This window comes from Oculina patagonica, chromosome 9 (assembly GCF_052425735.1).
Source record: "Oculina patagonica isolate OP01 chromosome 9, crgOcupat, whole genome shotgun sequence".
In the NCBI taxonomy this organism is placed as follows: Eukaryota; Metazoa; Cnidaria; class Anthozoa; order Scleractinia; family Oculinidae; genus Oculina; species Oculina patagonica.
The window spans coordinates 7,296,874-7,306,898 of NC_135766.1; the positions used below are offsets into that span (position 1 = coordinate 7,296,874).

General features: G+C 37.3%; 2 protein-coding genes across 2 annotated transcripts in view; one reads left to right on the plus strand and one right to left on the minus strand.

The window, feature by feature from the left end:
• The window catches only part of LOC144666763 (uncharacterized), a 28,146-nt gene extending 26,635 nt beyond the window's left edge, over positions 1 to 1,511 (plus strand). Inside the window, exon 19 of the mRNA XM_078528150.1 lies at positions 789 to 1,511. Within this exon, the coding sequence (XP_078384276.1) occupies positions 789 to 990 (202 nt within the window). The 3' untranslated portion in view covers positions 991 to 1,511. The remainder of the gene's footprint in view (positions 1 to 788) is intronic.
• Positions 1,512 to 1,559: 48 nt separating this feature from the next.
• LOC144666772 (5-hydroxytryptamine receptor 1F-like) lies at positions 1,560 to 6,018 on the minus strand. Its single transcript, XM_078528162.1, has 2 exons — positions 5,971 to 6,018; positions 1,560 to 3,924 (listed from the first exon to the last, which is right to left on the minus strand). The coding sequence occupies exon 2, from the start codon at positions 3,887 to 3,889 to the stop codon at positions 2,801 to 2,803; it is 1,089 nt and encodes a 362-aa protein (XP_078384288.1). The 5' UTR covers positions 3,890 to 3,924; positions 5,971 to 6,018; the 3' UTR covers positions 1,560 to 2,800.
• Between the last annotated feature and the right edge of the window lie 4,007 nt (positions 6,019 to 10,025).

A 10,025-nucleotide genomic window follows, 5' to 3' on the forward strand; every position in this document is an offset into this window, starting at 1 on the left:
TCAGCGCGCTTTAAAAGTCAATGAAAGTTCGAAAGTCACAGCTTTCGATAGTACTGATGACAGATTTTTGAGAAAAAGTTTGACCGTTTTTTGTCAGTTATGTACAGTCTACTGAATCACGTGATGTAAAAAGTGGATGACCCATCAGTCAAAGTTACCATGCGAGGCATTTTCTGTGAAGAGGGTAAAAAAAAAACCTTGGGTGTCGCGCTGTTTTGGAATAATAATAATAATAAAGACTTTATTTAAAATGAGGGTAACACTAAATAGCAAAGCTAACAAACCTGTGGCCCTCCCTAAAAATTACACTAGAATATTATAAAAACACTATATACATTGAAAATTGAATACGAATATGCATAATAGTAAACTATATATGAAGCTAAAAAGTTAAAACTATACAATAAAATGATGTAAAAGCTGCTGCTCCGAAAACACCCGATCTCTGAGAGATTCTTTAAAGGGCTTCGGCTGTTCGATTCGCCTTTTTTGAGATAGGGAGAGCATTCCAAAGGCGGGTGGCAGAAACAGAAAAAGTGCGCCCGCCTTCTGTCTCCCTTCTGAATTTCGGGCAGCGCACCTTTCTACACTGGTTACTTCTGATCAGTAATGCAATATCGATCAAGTAGAATTTATCCATTTCCAAAGTTCTTGCCCCATTCTTCAAAGTGTGAATAACTTTATCCATTGAATAAATCCCTGGCTATCATGTGAAATTGTTTATCCCTCATAGTTCCATAAATTCAAGGTGAGATGTATGCTGACCTTTTGTTGTTTGTTTCTTTCAGCTTTGCAGCAGCAATGGCTTCCTTTATAATTCAAGGTTTCTCTCCGGACATTTGTGTTAAGGCTGGGATACTAGCCGCCCAGTATTCTCTTCAATCACAGGACGCTATTGCGCCGGCAGTTTTTCCAGAGAATTTTACACCTGAAAATGTTGAACTGTGTATACCTTGGGATGCGAATGACATAGATATTGACATTTCCTAGCATTTTGCTTACATGTGAATATTTAGGGATCTTACACGTGCACTGGTCATTCCACTGAAGCACGAGTACTGCGTTCTCAGCGGTATCTTACACGAAGGCAAGTTGCTGGAACTAAGAATACTCTTTGCTGGTGCACTGAGCTCATTCCAATGGTCATTCCAATGCCTATGCAGTTGAATTTATTTTCGAGATACAAGCAGCACAAGTACTACCGGCACCTGATTAAACTACTTATCCACATGGTAGGAGGTTGATCACAGTACAAGGATCATCGTCGGCTGGGAGAAAATTTCTTTGAATTATATTTTATTGTGAACCAGTGCTGCGATCAATTTGCCGCTATGTAAACGAGCCCTTAGTGATAAACAGAAGTCTTGACTGAATCACAAACTTTGCCTGCAGATTTTCTCTTTGTTGGTCACTTAATCTTTCTTCTCCAAAGAACCTTCTCTGGAATTACAGTCGGTATAAACTGATCGGATGTTTTTAATGGGGAATAAAAATTTTGTCTTGTGTTGAAATGCGGGAACTCATTCCATAATGAAAACTGTCGTAAATAAATTGAATGGTGAGGTATAGAGCAGGATACGTACAGATATATTAAGGATTCTTGAGCAGTAAGACATAGTGCCACTCTTACTGCTGTAACATTCCACTTCCTTATTCAAGACAACTTCAGTGCGATAGTTTACTTCTATTTAATAATGAAATTTGCGCAATTTATCTTTGTTTCATATATGATAGTAGCTACAACTATAGTTGTCTACGTACATTAGTTGAGTTTAAAAGGGCGTAAATTTTCTATCAAGGCCCCTTCCTCTCACCACTTCCCGCACAATCAAAACAAGACCAGCCCCCTCCTCAAAAGGGAATAGAAGATTTACGGTGAATTATCGCACTTCACTTTCGTAATTTCTTTGTTACCTAAATTATTGGATATGCAAGATACAAAACTAGCTTTTCAGTGACTGTTCTAACTCTTGGCTTGAAAATTGAGGTTTTCAAAAATTTTAACGTTTATTAGCGACAGTTTTAATAGCGAAGCGCGCGAGTTAGAAAAGACTTAGACAAACTGAAATGACGGACGATTTCCTAAAACACTCTAAAACAGCCGGTGTTTCAAAACACTTTCATAAAACGAAAACTTCGACTAGATTTCTTCTATTTATCTCAAAACATATTTATCTGCATTCTATTTTAAGACCGCGCGCTTTGCTATTGGAACTGTTTGATTGCTATGTTCTCGGCCGCAAGACTGGTGGGGCGAGCAAGGTGTGACGAACGTACAGCCGTTTTTCCTGGTTATTTCAGTTGGAATGGAAAAACAGGAATTCCATCTTTTTCGATAGCGTCTTATTGAAATGGCCTGTAGCTTGCAACATTTCGTTAAATGGTCCAAAGCAACTAAATATGACGACAACCGGGAACGGGCCTGTTAAATCTATAATGAGCCATAAAAGAACAGGGTGACCCACATCAACACTACCCAACAAAACTTAATTGGCATTTGTCGAATCTTTGCCTTGAACACGTACTGAACAATGTTCTAATGTGCTCCTCAACTGACTTGCGCATGCCTGACTAATAGAAAGGTCGCAAATCTTGTCTAAAATTAACCCCGCCTGCACAGGTTTACACAGGATAAGAAGACTGAGGAACGACAACTGTAAATCTCGGAATACGACATTTTTTCCAACATACTCAATAAGCTCATTAATGTGCGCGAATTACCTGTCACACCGAAAGCGACGTAACATAAGCTCGTCTCACCACGCATGCGTTTCTCACTGCAGATGCACTGCAGGTACTCTTAAACAGACGAAATGAAAACTATTTGTTCTTCAGTTGTGTTTGTTTTCAGTTTATTGTTTGCTGTGGTAGGAGTTTCTCCAGCCCACGACAATCGGGATAGCATGGTGCTTTCAAAAACTGTTTTTCGGTTTGTATCATTCCCCAGGGATCGGTCTCTTGAGTTCGATGACGTTCTCCGATGACTATATTCTCTTTTAAGGGGAAGATTTCGTAAAGCCTGCCAAAAGTCACGTTTAAAAAACGTATAAAGAAGAGGATTAGTAACGGATGTCGTGTATCGAACGAAGGCGAACACTTCGGTGGCTTTTAAGATTGGTTCAGAAATGTCCAACTTGAGATAATCCTTGATGTTAAGTACTAAAGCAATGGTGAAATACGGTAACCAACAAAGCGCAAATATCGCCGCCATTACTGCGAAAACTAAAATGCACTTTCGGTCATTGATGCTTTTCTTGTGTAATCTTGACGTGTCCCTGTAGCGAGTTGACGTTGGCCTTGTTTTACTGGTGATCGCTTTGAACATAACTATGTACGCATAAATCATAAATGCATATGGGACAGCAAAAACAAGCACAAGACAAACTGAAGAATGGATAATCAAACAAAGAAGACGCGACTGGCTGTTTTTCCAAGCTAACGGAATGACAGCAATGAATGCGGATGTGATCCAAATTCCAGCCAACACTTTGAACACCATTTTCTTGGTTACCAGGTAGTGTTTTAGTGGCCTGATAATCGCCAAGTACTTTTCCGCAGTTATGATGAGTATATGATAAGCGGCAGTCACTGCCATAACAGTGTGCATGATGTACAACCAGTAAGAAAAGTCTGCCAGCATGGTTTGTGGCACAACTTGAAAACAAAATATAATAAAGTATGGAATATTGACTGCACCTGTAATGAAGTCGCAAACCGCCAAGCCAAGCAGTAGGTAATTGGATGGAGTTCGTAGATTTTGTCTTCTGTAAAACAAGGCGAGCACTAGTCCGTTAGCCAGAGTTATTGCTATGGCAAGAGGAAGGAGTTTATTCAACGCTTCCATACCATCATAAGCTTGCAACGGAGCTGAAGCTGAGCTGTTATTCATAGTAATCCAAATGCAAAGTACATGAAGAAGAAAATCTAAAAGGAAACAAAATTGTGCTGGAATGTCAGCTTGTTTGAACACATGTATGTGTGAAAAAACGTGAAAAATTAGACACTTTTGTCATTATTGCTCGTTGCGTCATGATTTTGCTGCAAATAATTCGTAAGTTGTGTCTACCTTTGTGAAATGACAGTTCTTTTTTAGATATGTCGGCAAGGCCGCAAGGGGACAGTAGGCGATTTAAAAGTTCCACTTCACCAAAACCAAACTCGGTTACCGCAAAATATCGTAATTTATCAGTGTCTCGGACACCAATTATTTGTCTTATTTGCCTCGGCCGAATAATTTATCTGCTAACCTCTGACAACCAAATTAAGTCAAGACTATTAATTCTTAACAAAAACAGTGTTCGCCTCTCTCCTCTGCAGAGGTTCTTGGACCGTTCTATGGGCGTTCACGGTGGAAATCCGCTGAGCAAGGTGAGTGCAGGCGCAAAAGAGTAGAGAGATTCATTAGAGTGTTGGCTATGAAAGTTTGCAATTTTTCAGAGCGCCGTGAAGGTTAACAAAATTTCTTGCAAGCACAAAAAAGAAACAAACAACGCATACAGTACAAACACTAAAGCATTTAACTAAAAATACAGCAGAATAAAAAAGTCAGTAAGTACAATGATACATTAGTCGAGGGGAGGGGAAATAACAATTTGAAAGTTATTTGGGTTTGCCATAGTAACATTGCATACAAAATATACTTAACAATAAAACATTTCAGGGGCACCCAACGAGGAAATTTAGGCAAAAGTTTTGAAATGTTGCTATTCTCGTAAAGTATATATATATATATATATATATATATATATATATATATATATATATATATATATATATATATATATATATATATATATAACTTCAGTGGGTTCACACTGATAAATCAGAATAGTGCTCAAATGAAGGAGCGGAATACAGTGATTCACCATTCGTCATATGGGATCAGGTCTGTTTCGAGACCAACAAAGAGTTGATCCACTCATCAGTATTCCCACTCGCTCGCTAGGGTATACATCAATGGTGTGATCGTTACTCCTAAAAACAAGATTACTTTGTCTATTGTGAGGACGCGATGATAAGATTTTCGCTTGTGCCGAAGTGATACAAGTAGTGTAGAGTTGCATGTCCGGTAAGCGACAGAACACGTGGAAGAGATTGCCTGCAGTTTCCCGTGATGTGTGTAGCAACGTGTGTCGATCACACTGATGTATCCCAGCGATGCGACAGTGAATGGATATGAGTGGAACTTGTGTCGAACGACCTGAAAAGCATAACGAACGAGAAAATCATTATATATATATATATATATATATATATATATATATATATATATATATTTATATATATATATATATATATATATATGTAAACTAACGCAGTTAAATCTTTTCGGATTTTCTAGCTAAATATTAAAGTTGTAGACACTTTTGGGGAACAGAATTTCATTATCCGAATTTGCGAGCTGTTGTTACCTTTACAAAAATCGAAGCTGGCGTTTTGCCGTACCCAAAACAACATTTTTTCCTCTCTGAAAACAACAGGTGTTATATTTCCCATATTGAAGGTTAGAGGTGACATTTCACTAAAGAGAATCCGAGGGGACAACAGGCCTTCCAGACCCTTCCAAACAGATATTCACCGAAATGATCCGTTCGGTGCCTCTATTACTTGTTAATTTATCTTTGCTTCCATGTTTGACTTTCAAATATTCATAAACCTCGGTTCGTGTAGTTATCTTATTGGTGACCAATATTATATCTTCATTGTACCACATAAGCAATGCTTTCTTCACCTCTGAATTTGTTTACATTACTAAACTGTTCAGAATTCTCCGGGGTTCTGTCAAAACAGTACTTGAAATGAAATGCTAGTGCTTTTATATATTTTTCTTCATTGTTGTAGTGTTCAGTGTAACGGCCAGCTGAGCTGAATCCATGGCGAGTGCATGTTTCGGGTCAGGTGTTTTTCGTGATAGCCCGATTCAGTTTGCGGATGTTTTTTGAGCAGTTTAATAGAGATCAGCCAACTTACCTTGTATAAGATGCTTTAGGCGGCGACTAGTTAAGGAAACAGCTTCCAATTCTTTGCAAATACAATCTGAAATGTAGTCACGTTGTTACGAGCCGTCAGATCCTAATGACTCATTAAATATTGATATCCCTTGGCCCTAATTAAGGTTTTACTTCTCGTGAATTAAAAACGCTGGCTTGATTGCTACACTACTACTTTTTATATTATATTAGATGTTTGTTTAGTATTTCACGCCAATTTAAGCCATCCGGCCACCCGCTAATACGCGCTAATTAATTCATTTTTTATGTATGTTACCCTGGCAGGGCCAAAAACGTTTCATTTTTTACTAAGTTTTGCATAAATATGAGGACGTTATTTAATTGCCAAATGAGTTTTTCATATTCCTAAACGAAATTTTTTCTCGGTACATTGATAATATTAGTGAGAATCATTTAAAAAAGTATTGGATCTAACTGAAGAAAAACCTTGTGAGAAGTTTCCATCGTATCCACAAACTGTTTGTGCTGTTTAGTTCGGGTTTTTGTTTCATAGTTAGGTTTCGTTTAAACACATTTTCTTCCAAATTGACAAACGCGAAATGAATAAATGTCGACATTGTCAGGCGTTGATTGGCTTATGATCAATAATAGGACAGTCAGAAATGTCTTCGAGCCCAATCAGTTTTAAATTTGTGTTTCATCTTATTAGGTGACATAGTAACATTGACAGAATAGCTTGCTGTTGCTGCCAGCCCCCCTATGTATATTTGACAATGTCGTGTTGAAGCTCGTCGTCAACCATTGATGTAAACAACAGAAAAAAACTTACTTCATTTCTTACGTTTCGAAAACTGACCAGAGAGGTTTACAAATAATTCGAATAAATAAATGTTTCAAATATCTGCGCTCATTTGCGACAAGAAGCTGGCGGTTTTAGGTTTCTTGTGTTAATTAAGTGGACAGTAGCCTGAAATAGGAGACGGCTGGCTAAGTGGACAGCTGAAGGGAAGTCGCATTACCACTTTTATTTTAATTTGTTAATCGTTTCGCCGAAGGCCCAGTTTAAATGATAAAATGGAAGTTTGTTTCGGTAGGTTTTTGTCTCTAATGACAGTGACATTAAACCCAACTCGCACCGCCATCAGCTTTGCTTAATTGGATGAAACTTTCAAAGAAAGATTAGAGGTCTTTCTAAAAAAAAAACAGAAAAGTGTAATTAGGTTTTTGGACTGAATGTTCATCTGAATGTTTGCCGACCATTGTATAATGGTGAAACATCTAATTTGTCTTTTAGCAGACTTCAAATTTGCAATGTCACCAAAACACAATGAGAACCTTTGCTGTGGCGAAACTTCTAGATGTTTTTAGTAACGTAAACTTGATCAAGTTTGTTCTATACCTTGTCTATATATATTCTATTCCGCGACAATGCAACAATAAAATGTTTAATATGTGATCGATCGCTTTGTATTTCCTATTTTGTGTCTGGCCCGAGACCAAGAACTGTGTTACTGGGCTCAGTTTATTTATCAAACAATCTACCTTGTCTATTCAAAAACGTAAAAATTTGTTCTAATTTGATCGGCTCTGACTTCAAATCATTTGGTTGAAATCAATCAACGTGCAAGGCGCAAATTAATTTTTTCTTTCCTTGAAATTATTTATGACTGTGCGAGAAAATAAACATAGCATCAATAGTCGAGTAAATAGTCGTAAAACTTAAGCAAGGAATTTTGATACCTACATCGTGCTCATTTTACCTACAAATTGAAGCAAATTCTACATTTATACTGCAACACCAAGATTTTAAACGCTAACAAAAGTTCGAATATTATGATTCATATTCATATTCAGGTGCTGTAATTAAACACTTTGTTTAAAGGCGGCATGATCCTGTCTGTCATCAACCACACTGAGTAGGAATTAATGAAGAAGCCGGCAATGCCAAACTAAAATCCGAAAAAAGGCTTAAAAACAGGAAGTTCCAGTACACAGGAGATGGCATCTCTTTTGTAAAGCCTGTTCGATACGAAAAGGCAGCCAGCGAGTAGATAAGCATGGACTGGGACCGAGACAAATGTGAAACAAATGTGAGACCGAGATGAATAAACATCTACCAGCTGTGTCCTGTAATTCAGTTGATAGCAATGAAACTCCGAGAATCCAAGAAAATCTTTGTCTCAAACAACTTCCCAATCAATCTTTGATAGTTTTATTCCTTGTGAAGCCAATTTGATGTGTACTGCCTTCAACCCTAATGATCAGCTTTGAAATTATAATTTAAAAATAGAACTCAACTATTACGTGGAAAATATTCAGCACTATGAATTTTGACTTCGGTGCATGACGAACTGTGTAATATAAGTCAATGTATCACGAGGTATATTTATATATTATTTAATGTTGGGCTCACTTCAGTCGACAAAATTCGTGTTTCTCTTTGCTCTCAGCATCAGATTTTTGTCAGGAAATTACATTTTTAAACCGGCGACGGTGTAAAATAAACAAGCGCCGAAGTATTTATATGATATGGAATTAAGGAAGATTTCAAGTTGCAGCCGAAGCATTTATTGTAGAAGAAACATCGACCGTAAAGACCACTCGCCTCTTGCTCAAGACATGAAGTGTTTTCCGCTTTTATTTGGAAAGTTTAAATTATCCGTGATGTTTCATTCAATACCAAGTCATAGAGAAATTTACAGCAGATCAATACAGTCAACTCTCGCCTTGCGGACAACCCGCTATTGCGGACACTCGCTATTACGGACAAAATCCAGATCCCCGGCGAATAAGGTTTGACTGGAAATTACTCCCGCTATTACAGACTTTCGCTATAACGGACACTAAACGACGCCCCGAGCGTGTCGAGTTGACTGTATTTAAATTTCGATGACGAATTTAACGGACATATCACGATATCTAACGGACATGTTGATTGTGAAAGTTATCTTTCTACTTACCCTAAATGATCCGTCGTTATAAAGACGAAGAATCACCAGCCTGTCAAAAGTCGTACATGTCAAATCCAGATGGTCAACCAAAATATATGTTTTTCTTTTCTTTCGAAAGTTAAGTGATCCAGATGTTTTCTATTGAATATTTTCTTTTTTAGACTTACTTCATCCAGCAAAATATTAAGTTTTTATTGAATTATATAAATGTTTTCTGTCTAATCCATCATTTTAAGTTGGTGTTTAGATAGAGTCGATTTTAGCTTCAATCCTTGTAGTTTTTGAGGTTTAACAATTTTTCTAAAGCAAACTTTACCTAAAATATATTATTTGCTGTTACTTATGTTTTAGGCATTATGGAAGAAACCCTGAACAGTAAGTCTCGAGATAAGTACTGTTAACAGAAATAGGCAATGAGTGATTGGTGATTTTAAATTTGAAAAGGAGGGAATATTCAGATAATTTCCGTTCAGTTAAGACATACTTCATTGTGTTTATTTGTTTTCAGTTGTTTTGTTTTTTAATGTAAAACGCTCTATTCTCGACTATTCACCGGACAAATCACTATCCAGTGAAAAGCGTTGTATGTTTTGTCAAGACAGTTTATCTGGTGGATAGCGTCATCCGCCCGGCTTTGAACGACTAATTAGTTTTTAAGGTGCTGTTTGGGAGCCAGTTCCGGAAGTTAAGGCGGGTCACGGTATTTTAAATCGTTGGTAGGAAATGTGACTGATGGACGGATTGTACTTTGACCTTTCCTCTGTTGAAGTAGATTGAAATTTTCGGCTGTGTGTCGCTAGCACAAAGTACAGTAGTTTTTGCTGATCCACTCGGGATTGTAGAATCAGGTGTGTGATGTTGAGAAAAGGGATGAACATCACAATCGGTTTCTTTATGTCCCTAGCATTTGAATGTAACACTGAAGAAGGGCTCAGCCCGAAACGTCTGTTTAATTTTGATTTTTTGACACTTAAAAGAGTTTTTTCTCAAATTTCTTTATTTGAATGTATTGTCAGAAATAAAATAGAATAGAAACTTTATTGAACACTCTCAGTACAGGCTTTTCGGTGAAAATGGATTAAAATGTATACATATGTGCATTAAATTATATTTACGAAAATCA

Coding starts and splice junctions, on each gene's coding strand:
- LOC144666772 (XM_078528162.1), bottom strand. CDS start 3,889: ATGAATAACAGCTCAGCTTCAGCTCCGTTGCAAGCTTATGATGGTATG.